Source organism: Myotis myotis, unplaced genomic scaffold (assembly GCF_014108235.1).
Source record: "Myotis myotis isolate mMyoMyo1 unplaced genomic scaffold, mMyoMyo1.p scaffold_m19_p_14, whole genome shotgun sequence".
Lineage (NCBI taxonomy): Eukaryota > Metazoa > Chordata > Mammalia > Chiroptera > Vespertilionidae > Myotis > Myotis myotis.
Genome location: NW_023416318.1, coordinates 13,193,342 through 13,212,132, shown reverse-complemented (window position 1 = coordinate 13,212,132; position 18,791 = coordinate 13,193,342). Strand labels below are relative to the sequence as shown.

At 44.2% G+C, this 18,791-nt stretch overlaps 1 protein-coding gene across 3 annotated transcripts in view; it reads right to left on the bottom strand.

Annotated features, from left to right (window-relative positions):
* TGFA (transforming growth factor alpha) overlaps positions 1–18,791 on the bottom strand; it is a 97,442-nt gene that overhangs the window by 18,774 nt on the left and 59,877 nt on the right. For all 3 annotated transcript variants that reach the window (XM_036334203.1, XM_036334205.1, XM_036334204.1), the window contains one exon: positions 2,420–2,540. In XM_036334203.1, coding sequence (XP_036190096.1) covers positions 2,420–2,540 — 121 coding nt within the window. The remainder of the gene's footprint in view (positions 1–2,419; positions 2,541–18,791) is intronic.

Here is an 18,791-nt window from a genome sequence, read left to right as displayed (position 1 = left end):
AAAGGGAAGCTGTCAGGACTCCATGAGCCACTGTATGTGGTGTACTGTGGCCATGCCTGGCACTAGCTATGGCCTTTATTGAGAGATTACTACATAGTAATATTTATAATGTGAATGGAGAAGAGAGAGCAATGTAATGGTGTGTAAATGTGAGGGACAAGTATCTCCCTGGGCCAAGAGCGGGGCTTGGGATCCAGACTGAGGAGAACAAGAGAAGGCTTCCTCCAGCGCTAGGGGTCTTAGCTACACATGAGGTTATCGCTTTGGCTTAACTGCTGACCCAGGCTGGAGCCTGCCAGCTCTCAGAAAGTTTACACCAGCCCCCCGCCCCCCTATCTAGTGGGAAGGAAAAAACTGAGCTTTGGACACAATTGATCAGAACTCAGCAAAGACTTGCCCTCTCTTTCTGAAGATGATCTTCTCAATGCACAGCCAGGGGCAGCCTCCTGAGGTCCTGCACTGGGTACCTGGAGGGGAGAATGCCTTCTACCTGCTGTCCTGGGAGCTTTCCTGATATCTGGGCCAAGAGGCAACACTTCCTCCAGGGCCAGTGTTTTTCCACAATGACCAGGCTGCTAACAAAAACAACCCCATCAGTCCCCCAGGGGCCCCTCTGTGTACCTTAATGAGAATGATAATAATGAATAATGACTGTGACTATTATCATCATTGTGCTTTGTATTTATGGGGTGGGAAGGGCTCCTAGCTCTATAGACATGACCTGGGAGCCTCACACAGTCCTTCCTCCTGGAGGAAGGTGGCCAGTGTGCCTCTCCAGGTGAGACTCGGAGGCACCCCAAGGGGCCTGCTCAGTTCACACAGCCACACCTCAGGAAGCAGAAAGCCCTACCAACTACCACTTACTGCCACAGCTCTCCTGGCTAATGCACTTGATATTTCTTTTTTTTTAAAAAAAATCTTACTCCCTTTATTCTCTTCAACTAATCAACATGACCACAGCGACACAACACTGTCACTGTCATACAACACTCAAAACTGGGGCCTCTCTTCACTCCAGGGGGTCAAGTAAGGTGAGCGGGGCTTCCCTAATGAGGGCGAAGGAGTCTGGGGCACATCTGACATCCTTAAGCACCATGGTTATGGACTCAGCCTGACTGTGCTTACGTCACGAGATCATTATGAGGATTGCATGAGTTAACACACAGATTGTGCTTAGAATGGTGATTGGCATGAACAAAAGCTCAACAAATGCTAGCTTTTATTAACATTTAGTATTATTTACTGGAACTATTACGTTGAATTTGCTGACTTTCAACCATTTTCAACCTTTAGAATGGTAACTTCATATGGGTGAAGTTACCCATATGGGTGGCTCTTAAGGGGGGAAAGGGTGGTTTTGCCGTCTGCATCGGGACATTTGGCAATATCTGGAGACATTTTTGATGGTCATGACTGTGAAGTGGTGGTGCTACTGGCTGGCATCTGGTCGGTAGAGGCCAGGGATGTTGCTAACATCCTTCAATGCTCAGATCAGCCCCTGCAACAAAGGAGTATCCAGCCCCAAATATCAACAGTGCCATGTTGGGCGTAAGGCCACCTAACAGTTTTCTAGTATGGACAGATCAATTTTCTTAAAATATCCCTTTCCAAAACCGACGGCTCTCACTGCCTACAGAATAAAGGCTCATCTCCAACAGGCCCTGGCCTCCCCTTCATCTTCAGCCTCATCTCCTCCCTGCTGTAGCCGCTCTGACCTGTTAAAGCAGGTCCCTGACACTCAAGCCTGGAGTAACCTCTGTTTTCCCCACCAGCACAGCCCCAAACCTGCTCTGGGAAGCTTTCCTCAGAGCCTTTCTTCCCCAGTCCGGCTAACCATGGCTGGTGGCTCTTAACTAATGTGACTCCCGGGTCGCATTCCTACAGATTCTGATTCAGGAGGTTGGGGCGGGGCTCAGGTATTCTTTACGAAGCCGCTGCAGGGGGCTCAGCCTAGTGTGGAAACCGCCGGGCCCTGGCGTGCGTCTTTATTTCCAGGCTCTTCCTTGTTCTGTTGCCACTTATATGCACTAACCCTTTGCATGTACTTCTGCTTATTAGCTGCATGTAAAGATGCTACAGGGCAGAGACCTCATCTTAGAGACTCTGGCTACTCTAAAGATCCAACCCAGTGCCTTGCCGTCCAACATTTCTAAGTTGTGAATTAAACTTGAACCCAGGAATTTTCAGACTTTGCTGAACCGAGTAGTAGTTATTTGAGATGCTTATTAAAATGCAGATTACCAGGCTCCAGGCTCCCAGGAGGTTCTGCCTCAGTAACTCTGGACTGGGCTTTTACACCAGCTGGGTTTTGACCCGCCAACATGTCAGGCTCCAGGAGTCTCGTGGAGGGAAATGTTCTTTGAATTGTTTGCCGGGCTGCCCCCCGCCCCAGAACCCCAGGACACCAGGGGACACTTACACACATGCTGGCTTGTCCTCCTGCACCAAAAACCTGCAGGTTCCATGGAAGCAGAACTGACTGTGGGAATCCGGGCAATCATTAAAGTAGGACACGACAGCTGCAGCCATAGGTGGATTTGCTGGGGAGAGAAAAGACATTTGGCTCAGATCCAGAGTACAGAAAGACATATCTGCTGGTCCCACTGGTAGGAGGGGCCGGCTGGGATTTCTGGTCTGTACCGGCATGCCCTCCACAGCTCTCACTTCTCTCCCAGCCAGTCCAGGGCTAGTGCCTTCTACATCGTGTGCTTGCCAGCAGGGCTTTATTTATTTACCTTTGTAGAAAATAAAACAACCTCCCCACCAGATTCTGTGTGAGTCAGAGACACCAGAGCCATTTTACTATTTAAAGCCTACTACCCTAATTTTGCTTTGCAAAGTGACAGTGACCATTTTTAATTTTATTTTTACAATTAAAAATATTGATTTCAGGGAGGAAGAGAGAGGGAGAGAGAGATAGAAATATCAGTGCTGAGAGAGAATCACTGATTGGCTGCCTCCTGCACGCCCCCCTACTAGGAATCAAGCCTGCCATGCAGGCATGTGCCCTGACCAGGAATCCAACCATGACCTCCTGGTTCATAGGTCAATGCTCAACTACCGAGTCACACTGGCCGGGCAACAGTGACCAAATTTTAAAGATAGCCTTCATAAAAATTTGTTTTGAACACAAGAAACCAGAAGAGAGGTACAAAAGAGTACTAGATAACCATTAAACCGATGCTTTTGCATTACTGATATAAAAAGATGTTCATGATACATTATTGGAAATTAGGTGCATTTTCAAGATGGTCTGTATAGTATGATTGTGCTGAAACAAACATAAAGGCTAGAAAGGATATACATGCAAATGGTAGCAGGGCTTCTCGGGTGGTGGGCATGGGTGATTATGCCATGAAGATGACTTAGGCACAGAAGTCCACCTGGGAGCAGCACAGACAGTAATGGGAAAGCTTTGAGGGGGGTGGGGAGGGAAAGAGAACAGAGTCGGGGGAAAGACCGGTCCTACTCACAGCCCTGACACGCATAACTCTCAAGGGCCAGGGGCAGCCCTAGTTGGTTTGGCTCAGTGGATAGAGTGTTGGCCTGCGGACTGAAGGGTCCCAGGTTCGATTCTGGATTCCGGCCAAGGGCACATGCCTGGGTTGCGAGCTCCATCCCCCTCAGTGGGGGGCGTATGGGAGGCAGCCAATCAATGATTCTCTTTCACTGATGTTTCTATCTCTCTATCCCTCTCCCTTCCTCTCTGAAATCAATTAAAAAAAAAAAGACTTAAAGAGCCAGGGGCATTACCAAACCTTTCAGGGTTTTCCTTCCTTGGCTTTCAGGAAGGAATAAAAATAGCCAGCCAGGGGCACTGTAAGGAAAAATACATGAACATATCAATGGACCACCCCAAAGGGCATCACTTTGGATTTATCGAATTAGACGCCAATAGCCTCGTTTTGTCCACATAACCTGTGAGATAGGTAGCTCTTTCAAGATGACATGGTAGATAGTTTCTGTTGCTTCTTTCAAAAGGTCCTCTTAGGCTTGTGTTCTGGGTACTTGGGGAGTGGGTCTTTCCCACTCATTTTTTGGAAAAAATGTTCTTGGAGCTCTTGCTCTTTGAGAAAAGGCAGACCATTTCATATTGTGGGATTCTAGACCACCACTGAGTATCAACCTCACATTGCTGCCTTTCTATTCATGAATGGCTTCTAGAAGTATCAATTTTGGAAATCTCATAATTCCAGTGGAAAAAGCAGAGGCTCAAACTACAACAGAATCCTTGATGCAGAAGATGAGAGAGACTTAGTGGTTATGAGCACGGGCTTTGGAGAAAGAGAGGCACAAGTTTGAATCCTGGCTCTGCGACCTGGAGGAAGTACTTGATCTTTTCAGCCTGCTTGGGACTCTACAAGATGGGGACTCCACCTGCCTTATGGGCGGCTCTGAGGCTGAATGAGACAAAGCTTGATCCATACTGTACTCGACTGCCTGTTACACATCACTCACCTGTTAGTGTTGCTGTTACCATCGCTGACAACCCAAGATGCTAATGAAGTCCTATATGTGATAACCCCCCCCCCACTCTAGTACATAATCTCCCTCTCCCTCCTTAAATTCAGTATAGTGTGACTAAAAGTCCAAATGTCCCCTTTAGCCCTTAAGGATAGCTACTTTCACATGTGAAGACAAAACAGGAAGCCCAGAGCCAGGTGGAGATGTCCACCCAGGGCTGCCGTCCGGCCTTGCTCCTCCTGGCAGCAGCACATCCCTGTCCAGCAGCAGCCTGCAGGACACGAGGGCCAACTGCCTTGGCTGATCAGTTACCTGCAAGTCCCAGCCTTGGGTGGTTGATAAAAGGCTGGGCACTCGCTGAGAGTAGACACTGGAAAGGTCTGCTGAAATTCACATAACTGGCTCCTCTGTGCTTACTAAACTTGTCATGGAGTGAACGTGGCAAGATGAAGGGGCTAGAGACTAGCGAATCTGATTCGATTTAGACCTTAAAAAAGGCTTTTGATAAGCTCTACAAAAGGCCATTTAGACAACCACCTCTGTGTGGCTGGAGGGAGTCCCTTGCCAGGACTTGGAGCTGGACTCTGTCGACCAGCAGCTTCACCTTCCAAAGCTTGTTAGGAAGCCAAGTTCCTGAGCCCCACACCAGACCTACTGAATTGGGATCTTCGGGCGGGGCCCAGGAGTCTGTGAGGCATGCTCTCCAGATGCTTTTTTAAAAGTCAGGTTTGAGATAGATTTCATATACAGTACCGTTTGCCCTCCGGGAAATTCATTATTGTTTGAGACACAGGCTTGTGTTACACAGGAAACAACAGTAACAAAAAAGAAAAGAAAAGGTGGAGACAAAGGCCTCTTAGAGACAAAAATGACAGGGGTTCCTAAAGGCATCCTTTTAGGAGCTGATCATCTTCCAGTAATTCAAACTCCTGTAGCACGAAAGCCTGAACCTGCTCAAGTTCTTTTGTGGTCAAGTGTCAGCTCAATAGAATATACTGAAAGAAAACTTCTGGATCCATCTTTTGGGAGTACTGCTCTCCAAACTGGTGAGGAGTAGGCTCATTGTCACTGTCTTATGTATTTACTAGAGGCCCGGTGCATGTAATTCGTGCACAGGTAGGGTCCCTAGGGCTGGGCAATTAGGGCCAATTGGGGCCTTCTGGCTGCTGGCCGGGGCCTCCCTTCCCTGGCTTCTGGCTGCCAACAGGCGTCTTTCTTCATTCCGCGCCGTCCCCTGGTGGTCAGCACACGTAATAGCAAGCTGTAGAACTCCCGGTCTCCTGGTCGAACTCCCATGGGGACACTTTGCATATTAGCTTCTTATATATATAGATGGATATTTTGCCTCTTCTCATTAATGATTTGAGGAGGCTTTATAAAAATGCTACCATAAAAAGAGGATGCAGATGGGAAAGGTGTATGAGTGTGTGCATGTGTGTGTGCATGAATGCGTGTATGAGAGGGGGAGAGAGAGAGGAAGACAGAGAGGAGAGACACACATAGGAAGTGAAAAAGGAAGGAAGGAGGGAAGGAGGGAGATAGACACAGAGACAACAGAGGGAGAGAGACAGAGAAAGAGGCAGAGAAGGGGAGGGAGGGGGAAGAGGAAGAAACAGAGACAGGCATAGGTAGTGAGAAAGGAATGAAGATAAATGGGCCATGCACAAAGACAAGCATCAGAAAATCACATGCGTGTGCCGAAGCTGAGTGGTGGATCCAGCTCTGTGGCCCCTCGCAGTCTAAGCAAGGACGCATACAGCGCTTTAGATAGAAACGTATCCATATTGCATGGGCACGACGGGCTCAGCTTTCCCAAGTCTATGGACAGAGAGCAACTATCTCTTCTGTGGCTGCTTCGGAAGGGGACTTCATGTGCTGTGGTGAATGACATCCTTCACCATCTCCCAAAGACAATGCAGAAGCATCCGCCAATGGAAGCCATCTCTGTCCTTCACACAGCTCACTAAGAAGCCAAAGAGGCCAGCGGACGAGGACACTCCACGCCACCATCACAGCGACAGCAGCTAACGTGCTGATTTTGCTCTCTGCAGTCACAGACCAGGCGAGGACGGGAGCTCCTAGTCCTCTACAACCTCATCTGTCTGACGCAACCAAAGGTGCTGAGGGACCGAGGGAGCTCGATGCTAGCCGATGAGCATGCTCACTTGATTTTTAAAATCTTTTTCCTGATTACAAAGGAATCGCTGTAGAAAACCTTTTGTAAATGGCAATGTGGAATAAAAAAACAAAAACACCCAACATCTCAGAGGAGACATTTCATCTCTAATCTACCACCTAGAAATGTGTAAGTACACAACGCACACACTCATGGCAACTTAACTGGTCCTATTCTGCTACATGTCTTTCTCTCCCCTGCTATAACCACAAACATCTTAAAAGTGACCGTTTAGTTCAAGACTCCGCAAAGGGTGCGGTCCTGGCCTCTAACCCGGAGAAGTTTAATGTGTGTGATGTGAAGGGCGGGTCCTGTTTCCAACAGCACATTCTGCAGCTTTGGGGGATGTGGACAGGGAGGAGAGGACCGACAGCCGTTCCAAGAGTGAGCCACATTCTGGCCTCTGCTCTGACTGCTGCCTCAGGGTGAGACAAGGGGTGGCATCGGGGCGCTCCTGGATAGCCTCGGGGACTAATGCACCTAAAAGCTCTGTGCAAAGTGCAGACCACGTCACCATGAGGGGGGAGTGACTGTTCTTGTTTTGGGGCTTTTAAAGGGGTTTGTCTCAGATACCACCAGAATAGGCAAAGGAAATGCACACCGCAGCATGGTCAGGCCAGGCAGACAAAACCATCCTACTGATGTTCCCAGAAACTTCAGGAAGTCCAGGAGGAATGAGTCTCTGGGGAAGTTGAGGAGGGGAGGAGAGGAATTATCACTTTGAGTGCCAGGTGCTGTCCTTACAGTGTCTCATGAACCCAGGCAGGGTAGGTGGTCACTGAGGATTTGCTCAGTAACTTAGGTAACAATGACCTTTACAAGGAAATCCCCAGATTCCCAGCATCTTCCCAGAGAATGACTCTTTCAGCCTCTCTGTCTCTTTTTTCCTCCCTCTCCCTATATTTTCTCTACCTTCCTCCACTCTTTTCCTCTCTCCTTCTTAATTTTTCTTTCTCAAAACTCCAGGAAATATCAAGTGAAGCAAGGAAAAGCCTAGACACCTAAAAGGGGAAAAACCCTGACTTAGAAAAGGAAGGCAGTGAAAGTCAATGGGGAAGCTCCAAGGAGGCCCCCAGGAAGTCCAGACAGAGGGAAGAGCTGGCTCCACACCCCAGGGCTCTGGCCCCTGCACTCGGCTGCTCCAGGCACCAAGTCTGATTAGCACTCGGGGCGTATTGGAAACTCAAATGTTCCGGTTTTCAGAAAAGTCCTCATACTGAGCCCATCGGCAGCGAGAGTTTTTCAAAGCTGCTCAGTTCCTGTTGTTTTGAAATTTACAAGAGGCCTCGAACATGTTAACCAAACGCATGTTTTGTAGACACCACCGTTTTCTGGGGAAGCTGTGAAAATCTATGGCCGGAGACCATGGACCCACTAATAGGGCTGGGGCCCAGCTTCACTCATGGGAAAAAGGGCCTGGAATAGCAATCAAAGGGCAGGGAAACCATGGAATCAATTCATAGGAGGGGGTCTCTGCAGTTCAGAAGGGCTGGGGAGGCAGCCATCTGGACAGCTCCTTCTGATAGCCTTGCTCCCCAGGAAACTGCATCCACACCACCAAGTACAGTCACCTCCTTTTCAAACCAGCCCTAATTGGACTTTCTGCTGGGCTGGTGGATGGCGGCCAGCTGAGGCCGCGGCTCCTCACTCTCTTCTCTAGATGTCAGAAGTTGCAAACATGTTAGTCCGTTAGGAAGCTTACATCATTTATAGCCATTTCATTACTTCCTCAAATGTCATGACTAAGTTTCTCATAATTTTCTGACAATTTAATAACGACGCCTGGCTTTGTAGTAGGAACTCTCAGCCAAGGTTTTTGACCTTGGACTAAATAATTTCTCTCTTAGACACTACAAAGGCAAAGCCAATGAAGGTTTCTGGAATGTCTAGGAGAAAAGGCAGTAGAGTAACTTAACAAAGATGGGAGTCAGCAAGCAGCCCCTGGTGACAGTAGGGGAGTGTACACAGCTGACATCTACTCTTTGAAGCTCCCAGGTACCAAGGCCTCCATTCTACCGCAGGGCCAGGCTAGAATCACACACAGTTCTAGGCTCAGTTCTGGGACGGGGAAGGCTCACTTCAGGCCACCAGTGGCCCATTCTACAGGGATGGAACTCCAAGCTCACAGGAGACAACACACAAACCTTCACAGCTGGCCAGTGTGTGAAGAAAAGGCTGGTAGAGAGGGGCTACCACCTGGGGTGGTGGAAGTGCTAAGCCAATGGTACAGGATCCTCTCCAGATAGTAACTGGTGAGCAGGCACCCTGATCCCCGGGCATTTGGGGGAGGAGGGTTATCAATAAAAACTCTGAGAAGTTTTACAAATGATCCCAAAGAGGAAGAGCGTTGTCAGTACCAAGTGTGGCAACATGCTGACCTTTAGCACAGAGGGGAATGCCTGTCAAGAAAGCTAATCAATAAGGGCATTTCCCGAGGCTGTGTGAGAGGGCAGAGAGCAAGGGGGGCAGTTTTCAAATGACCAGTGGAAGTCAGCAGAGTGCAGAAAAGTCATGCCAGTTACATTTATAGCAGGAGAGGGAAACTCATCTCAGTCTCAAGGACTACCGACCAACAAGGAGAACTCGATTTCACTGTTTTGGAGATGTGTGCAGTGGTAGAATGAGATAAATATAATCACTCAACTCATACCCTCTTAAAATCAAGAACAGTGAGTACTTAAAAAAGAATAGATATAAAGCAATTTGACAACAGTTTGGCTTCACAGCACCAACATTTAAGAGAGAAGGGACATTCATTTTAGTTAAGCAATGAAAGAGAAAAGTAACTCGTAGTGCTGCAATTCCTCCTGCCACCCACCTGATGGGGGTGGGGAGGGTAGTGCCAATTTTGTTACTACCATTCTTCAGCCCAAGATTCTCAATTTCCTGAGTAACTCCTATACTTATAAAATACATATTTTTTCTATAACCTGATCCCTGAACACAGAGTAACTAATTTCTTCAGCAATCTTTTCAAACACTGGCTAATTCTGATCCTATTTGACCTTAACCTTACCCTGATCTTAAACTGGCTTTAGGCCCCTCTACCTCCACTTACAGGCATGAATACTGTACTAATAGATTAAACCTCTAACCAACCTATGGGGCAAGCATTACCAGTCTCTATTTTTCAGATGAGAAAACAAAACTACAGTTTGGATAACCTTGCCAACAGACACGTAGCTAGAAAGTACTAGAATTGGAATCTTATCTCAGTTCTCTCTGATTTTAAGAGAATAAAGAGCTGTAGAAAATCAGGATGCTATTCAAGTCTAGGAAGACAAATGATGGGAAGGCATGTAATCAAAATCTACAAATTATGTGGCAGAGGAAGAAGAACACTTGTTAGGCAGCTTCTGGTCATCAGAAAGGGGCACTTTTAGGAGAAACAGGAAGTATTGCTTTATCTGGGGAAGGAGTGGGGAACTGTACATATGGAACTTATCATTCCCACAAGGGAGCAGCGGCTGCAAAACATAAACAGATGACAAAGAGATTTCTATACGTCTATGGATGATGGTTAATTGAGGAGTAGCTGCAAGTAGGGTGGTTCCCACAAAGTCTGGCCTGGAGAGCCCCTAACCTCTGGGCTACATGGTACTCATGCCCAAGAGACTGGGGGCTTCTGGCTCACAGCAGTGCTCAAACAGACTCTTGAATTGCTTTTGCAGCATTAAACAAAAAGCCACATCTGAGTTAATTTAATTCCCTCTGGTCATTTCTCCTTGGATAAAGACCCAAGGGGTATAGGATGGTAGGGAACCATATTGAAAGAAAGGTATTGATTGGTAAAGAAGCAGACAACATATTTTCTCCTCTCCTACAAAGGTATGGTTGTTAGTGACACAGCATGTGCGTGTGATGGGGAAACAGGTACACATTTAGAGAGAAAGTCACCAGTGGTATTTGACCGCAATGGGGTTCATCCTGCATGTGCTTAGTTTGAAAGCAAAGGCAGCATTTGCATCACCTTTGGTACTTTTTACTAGTCCTACAGGGAGGAGATAATCAGGTAACACGAACATAGATATACTTGGCTAGGTTCATATTCTATCTAAAGAATTTAAGAGCTTTTAACCCAATGTGGATTTTCTGAGTTTCTGAACTCTGCTGCTGCTGCTGCTGCTGATTATTATTATTATGAATAATAGTTACTATTAATAAATTGTCTACTAACTGCAAGCACTATGCCTAGCATTTGACTGGTATATAGAGAATTCCACTTAATCCTCACAACAATCCTGTGAGGTAGCCAGTGCTATCCCTGTCTTAATGGTGGAAGTGAAGCCCAGGGAGGTGAGGCTGTCAGTGCTGCTAAGTTAGTAAATGGCAGAACCGAAACCAGAGCTCATGGTTGCCTGTCTCTAAAGATCTTGCTCTTTCTAATACATCACCTTGTCACCTCAGAGGATATGTGTGTGTGTGTGTGTGTGTGTGTGTGTGTGAGAGAGAGAGAGAGAGAGAGAGAGAGAGAGAGAGAGAGAGAGAGAGAGAGAGAGAATATGAATGAATGAGTTGAGGGTTAAGAAATCCTTATGGAGACCATAAAAAAATTAGAAATTACCAGGAAATTCTCAGGGCTATTTTAGAATTAAGAGCGAAAAGTCCCAAGGCAAAATGGCTTTAATTAGTAGAGTCTTTAGGAATCTAAAATCTCAGTGAAATCATGTGCTGTATGGGATAAAACCAGAATCCGGGCATAATTCATCTAAAGATGCAAAGCAGACATGGCTTTCAACTTGGCTTCTTACCTGCACCCAGCTCTCAACCAATAACACTACTTCCTCCCTCAAGGGGCATGAGGAAGGGAGAGGCACATGTGAAATACCCCAGGTAACCCCCAAACTGCATTCTAGATCCATCATAGGTTAAAATGGGATGGAAATAGAAGGGAAATGAACCAGACACAGATGACTGCTTCCTCCCTACTAAGCTCCTCTTCCTCCTCATGAACCCACTCTCTAGCTCCCAGGTTGCTCCTTCTATCCCTGCCTTGGCCTTAGTAATTTTAAGACTCCCCCAACCCCCCAAAAACAATTAAGAAAATTGCAGGTCATGATTTTGCTTTGAAGACTGAAAACCAAACCTCCTTTCTCTCTTTTACTATTTAATAATTTCATTTCAAAGAGACAGATCATTTCTTTCTTTCGTATCTTCAAACCAGAAAGTCCCTTATTCTAATTACATCCTCTTGGGTGTCAACCGGCATTTTGAAAATAATTCACTTCAAATTTCCATTTACAAAGTAAACAAGGATATCTATGTTTGGCTTTCATCAGCCAGTGTTGAACCAGAACGTGAATGGCTCTGGGAACTGGAGCCAAGCCCTGCTGGACGGGGAATTCTGGTTTGGCTTTGTTGGAGGAAGAACCCCGTTGGAGCCCAGGGCTACCTGGCTTTGCAGAATCTGAGTGTCTCTGTTCTTCTTTTTTATTAATATAAAAATTGTTAGGCGAAGTTTTTGGCAGGAAACCCTTAATTTACCCTTAGGAAAAAATTCTTCCTCTTGTTGAGTCTTTGAACCATAATCCCTTCAAACACTCTACACTAAATACATGTAAGCACTACCGGGACAATTGTTTTTCTAGAACAATCTATGCTCTCAGAACTTTTGACAGATGCCTTTTTCATTTATAGTCTGCGGTTGTAGTCTGCATGGATGAAGGATACTCTTCATTTGAAGCAAGGAAACTGAGGTATCCAGAAGTAAATTTCTGGCAAAGCTCAGTACCCTTAAAAACATTGCTGTGAGTTTGTGACTGGGACTTTGTCCCATGACAAAAATATGACTCTTCCTTTTTCATTTGAGTTTTATATTGATGACTTTTGGCTGCCCTAAGGTAAAAGCCCTTTAGTTAAGATTATCTTCCAGAGGAAAAACACTGAGATGTAGAGTGTGGTGGGATTATGGGCAATTATTTTTTCTTTCATAATTTTCCAAACGTTATAAAATGAACATTTTAGAGCTTGAAAATAAACATCATTAATATTAAAACCTCACATTATAAACTTGACTGTTTAAACTACTTTTTCTTCTTATTGTTTTACTCACAGATCTATCTGTAGTTTTATAAAAGAGTGGTCTTTTAGGAATCTAGATTTAAATCTACGTAAGATAAATCATGTTACTGCTTTGTCTTTGTAATGATGATGCAAGAAGTTACAGACCACATGAAAAGATTCATTATATAAGAACATTCTTGAGGCATTTCCATAACTTTCTCTACTCCTAAGAAATGGGAGATGTTGGATAATCCCTAATTTGTGTCTTCAAGACAGAAGTTGACATTGCATCTGTGAAATGACAGCATGGAGCTATAAGTAAGAAGCAGCTGCAAGGAAATGAAAAAATATGGCAACCAGTTTTGAATTCACAATGGACCTATGAGCAACCGATTGGTTATTACAGTAAATCAAATCAGTGAAATGAAAAAAAAAAATGACTTGGGAAATTTCTCCCCAAACGCAGAAGGACACAAAGACAAAAATCATGAGGAGAATAAAGAAATCTGAAAAACAGAACGAAATGATCCAATATACAGACAATAATAAGGCCAAAAGAAGAAAACAAAGCAAACTAAGGTTCACATCGTTATCAAAGAAATTAAAAAGAACTTTCTTAAGCTGAACAAGACTTTCCTTAAGACTGAAAACATTAACTTCCCATGTAACTAGACAAGTTTTCACTACAAAGAAAAAGTCTCACAAGCATCGAGGTGAAAATAAAAACAGATTATTTACAAAGGAGTATAATAAAACTAGCTGTAGGTTTTTCTTTAACCACAAGGCGGGAGTCCGTGATGGGAGTCCTAGGGTAATCTACTGGGTCAAGTATGATTGGGAGTTAGGGAGGTTCCATCGGAGACTGTGGGATCCTGTTCAATATTTTAGGCCCTAATAGAGATAAAAAAGAAAGTTTAAATATACTGACTTTCAGTAGGTAAAGAATCTGTTTGGTAGAAGCAGGAGACTAAGCAAATACACAGAGGGTTGTATCTTTGGGTCAGAAGGTGTTTTGTTTTTTTTTTCTTTCCTTCCTTTGTTTGCCCAGCACCCATGCCACGTCAGGAATAAGAGCTTAGTTCATTACTCAGTGTAGCCCTGACCGGTGTCTTTTCCTGGGGCACTAATAGGCTCCAGATATACCTCCCCCAGTTCCACTGCCACATGGCCTGCCCTCACTCCCATACCCTGGCCTTCCAAGGTTGGGCTCTTGACAATCCCTTCACCTCCTAGAGGAGTGTGTGGTCGCTGCATTGGGGCAGGATGAATTGCATCTGTACATCCAGTGGCAGAAATTCCTCAGAGCTTCAAGTACTGATATAAGATTAGAAAAAGTTTCATATTGCAGTGGTCACTCATATCAATGGGCGTCCAAGGGCAGATGGGAGAAAGGAAGAGTAAAAGTGGTATGCTACGGTCTCCCTTCATGTTCCCGGAAGAACTTCATTCTCTTCTAGGCATTTCCTACATTATATGTATACAGGGTGACCAATGTAACAGCACCTCACCACATCCACCAACCATTTAAAAACTTCCTCCTTGGCTGTTTTAAACATGAGTGCATCCTCAGTTCTCTACACGGGAATCCCCAGCCCAGTGTCAGCAGTCCTTTGCACATGTTCACATTGTAGGCTGGCTTCCCCTGGTGGATGTGAGCCCGACCTGGCCGACATCCCCCAGAGCTGCATCCTCATCCCTCTCTCCAAGGCCTGCTGGGATTCCCAAAGAGAAAACTCAGTGCCCGCGTTCCTGCTCCTTCCATGATCTGAGGGCTTTGCCTCATGAAAAGTTGGGAGTTCCTGGTTTAAACCCCATGGCCTAAGTGTAAACCCACCACATCAGAACTTTGTTCTTAAAAGGAGAAATATTACAGGACCTCCCCCCCCGCCCCCCGCCAAAAAAAAAAAAAAAAATCAAGGTCAATAGTTTCTCTAAGCCATACTGGTTCAGGAACAGAGACCTTATATTTTGCTGAAACATTTCTTTTCCATCCAAAGTAAAATAATATAAATGAAGCTCTAAAGAAATCTCTGGCAATTGGCTTGAATTCTGTTTTTGGAAGCCACACAGAGTAAGTCTTCCTCGTCTGTACAATGGTCCTTACATGTATCTGCTGTCAGCCACCAAATCTGAGTCTCTGTGGTGATATCCTCCCTGTAATAGCCAGCTTCCACGATGGCTCCCAGTGATCCCTGCTTCCAGGTATCCATGGCCTTGTGAAGTCCCTTTCCACACTGTCTCAGGGTTGGTCTCTGTGACGGATAGAATATGGATAGTATGTGACTCTGGCTAGGTCACAAAAGGCACTGCACCTTCTGCCTTACTTGCTCTCTCTCTTGATCACTCACGCTGGGGGAAGCTAGTTGCCAGGTCATGAAGATACTCAGTGGAGAGGTCCATGTGGCAAAACACAGGCCTTCAGCCAAAAGTTGTGTGAGTGAGCCATTATCTGGCCCCCAGTAAAGGCTTGAGATGACACTGCAGCCCCAGTTGGCATATTGACAGCAGCTGCTATGAGAGATCCTGGACCAGACCTCCCAGATTAGCTGCTTCTGAATTCCCGACTCTCAGAATATATGAGATAAATGCTTATTAATTTAAGCTGTTACATTTTGGAGTAATTTGTTATACAGCAATACATAACAACTATGTGCTCCAAGTTCCTATACAACCTCTTTAAGCAAGAGAGTCTATAAACTTTATACTTCAGGATAGATCTGACTTTTAAAAAAATATATTTTTATTGGTTTCAGAGAGGAAGGGAGAGGGAGAGAGAGATAGAAACATCAATGATAAGAATTGTTGATCAACTGCCTCCTGCACGCCCCCTACTGGGGATCGAGCCCACAACCTGGGCATGTACCCTGAACAGGAATCGAACCATGACCTCCTGGTTCATAGGTTGACACTCAACCACTGAGCCGGGCAGATTCTGACCTTCTTAAAACAGTAACTAGAATGTTACAATGACAGCGCCAATAATAAAAACATTGACCAAATGCTTTAGGTGTTGGCCTCTGTGCTGAGAGTTTTACACAGACCATCCAAATTATTTATAAAATTAATTATAAAAATTATAAAATTAATTTTAAAATCCCTATGACATAATTCTATTATTCTACCCATTTTACAGATGAGAAGTACAGGTTCAGAGAGGTTTAGGGCCTTGCCCAAAGGCACAGCCCTAGAAAGAGGCAGAGAGGAAATCCGAAAACAGGCAGTGTGACCTCTGAGCTCACACTAAAACTCACCTCCTATGAGTTGATTTCTACACTATTGTAACTTAATTCTCCATAAATTTTTCTAGCAGTTCTGGAATGTGGTTGGATTATGTAAGCTTGTGGTCAACTGCAGCCTCTAACTTTTCTTCACATAAACTGTCAAACTTGGCCTCATATCCTTCCTAATGAAATCATTATTCTTAACCTAAATACTGTTAAATGTGTCATTGTTCAATTTAATCTGGTTGGTTGGCTTCAATCTATCACTCTAGTTCAATACTTTTGCATATTCTACCATTCAACAACACTTCAGCTATCATTCTGGGCTTTGTCACTTCTACATTTCATAAATCTGTCTTCTATATCTTTCTTCAATTTGCTCATAAAATTCTCATAGGAAAGGAGAACAATCCCACTGGTACACCCGACAGACCCCCTCCCAGGTCAACATGAATACAATGGATACATCGGTGAACATTTTCTGAGGATGCCCTGGTTAAAAACATCCTGCCCTTACCCAAAGCTAACAGGTGAATCTGTATAGGGTATACCTGGGGGTCGTTCATTCAAGGTCACTGTTGTTCCATCTCACTAACGAGTCACCCTTTTTAACTCCTATTTCTCCATTTTGTTTTACTGACTACTTTGATTTTTGTCATGTTCCTTCCTGAAATCTTATTGTCTTGTCGTGATAGCATTACCCTGGCAGCATTTCCCTCACCAGTCCTGTAACACTTAAAAAGAAATAAAGTTATGACTCACTCAGGGGCCCAAGTATTCATTCTCTATCTGCTGTAATAATTTGGTCTAGAGTTCTCCTGGGAGTGTCATTAAGTTTTATCTATAGTCTAAAGAATCTTCAGGTTTTTTTTTCCTTATTTAAAGTCAGAAACATATTTGTCTTTTTCCACTCTCTGAGCATTTTTTATTTGTTATTATTTCTTAAGAATTACCAGCAATACTATATGTAATACTTTAAACAATAAAGAATAGAAAAAAGAAAAGTAAAAAAAAAAAAAAAAAAAAAAATTACCAGCAAGGATAGAAAGATTTTTTTTTTTTTTTTTTTTTTTTGCTACAAGCTTCCTTAGAATACTGAGTTATAATTCATTTGTACCCTTGAAAATTAATTTATGGCATTAGGTGGTCCTTTACTAGAAGACCTTCTATTTCTTATTTACTATGTTTTATTTCCTCTTGTTTGAAGCTCCTTCTTGACAGAAAATATAAAAACAAAATCATAGTCCTAATCTTTTCCTGGTTCTGCACTAACATTGTTCCATCTGTTCCAAGGAATAAACTTATTCCTTCCTTTTTTATGTGTTTGTTCCCAAATATAGCTTTAAAAAGCTTTGTGTGTGTGTGTGTGTGTGTGTGTGTGTGTGTGTGGTCAACAGCCAAGTGGTCATCCCTCAGTTTCTCCCGTCCTTTGGTTTTCCTGACATTCTCTAAACATCTGCCAGCCTGCAGAGCAACACCTGCTCCCAGGGAGGCACCAACCTGCTTGTTCACTCAACAAAGTGCTATTCAGTAGGGCTGTTCTACCTCTTGGGACATGTCTTTCTTCTGATCTTCTCTGCATTACTCCTTAAATGGTACACCAGAGATCCCCCTCTACAAATGCAATTGAGTCTCTAAATGTTTATTCTTTGTCTTTCTCATGCACCCTCTGACTACCAATAGGGAACCAAACTCATAGCCTTCTGACCTCCCCAAGACATATTCCTTTTTAGAATTCTACTCATGGGATCACATCTGTTTTTTTTCTCTGAATTTTTGTAGACAGTGCTTTTCTGAAGTTGAACTAACTATACCTGGTGTTTCTTTCTTTTGCTGTTACAAACTTTAAAGTGATATATACAGATACCACCTTATTAGCAAGGCTGCATTCGAAAAAGCAGGTGTCCTTGTTGCCCTCTCTACCTCAGCCAACAGGTATGTAAGGAATTTTTTAGGTGCTCAATTTGTGGCATGCTAAGGTTTCCAGAAAAGGTACCAATCTGACATTTGCTGTCAAACCACATTCTATCCTTATGACTACTTTGCAATCAGGATCCCGACAGTATTAATTACTTGGATAAGCCATCTATCCACAGAATGGATCCAGGATAATATTACTTTTGATAGTTCCTCTTTTTCCTCTTGAACCAAACATCCACATCCTTGTTTAGCTTGTGCTCAACAATTTAGGGCTGCCTGGCAAACATTTCCCCCTCCTAAGAGCTCCCAGATTTTTTAAAACATTACCTTTCCACCATGGGTTTACAGCCACAATAAGATGCCTCACCCTCCCTTACCTCCTCTCTCCCTAAAATGTGAATCTTGAGAAGACAAAGAGATGATGCGGGTGGAGTTCATGCATGGCCACTGTGGCATGCTGAGCACAGTTCCTGTTCTGAAGTGGGTTCTCTAATTCCCATTTCCTCGCTCCCCGGAGCCACCTTGGTTACTATTCATTTCCAAGTTCCATTCTCCAGCCTTCTTGCTGATTTTGTGGGCTTCCAACAAAGTTGCTTTTATGTAAGTAAGACAGCTACAATCAATGTACTCCAGAACAAGGCATATTCTCCCAGTGACTTATCTCAATGATACTCCTTCCCACCAAGTCTCCAATGCCCACAGAGTCTTGGAATTGGCCATTCAGCTCACTGGACTCACCCATGTATTTCAGTTTTTCAAAAACATTTCCTTAGCAAGTCCACAAGGCATACACTGGATTAAAAATTTCAAGTTTAATCTACTCACTGCTCCCAATGTGAACTCAAAATCTATAGTTATCCAGTGTCTTAAGAATTATTTATAGTAATGCTGTGTTTTACATTATTACTGTTTTTTCTGAATCCAAGCTCTCCTTTCCTAAGTTGATAAACATAACTCCATGGCCTTCTTTAATGGTTTGTGAAATTTAAAAATAGATTCAGGATTGT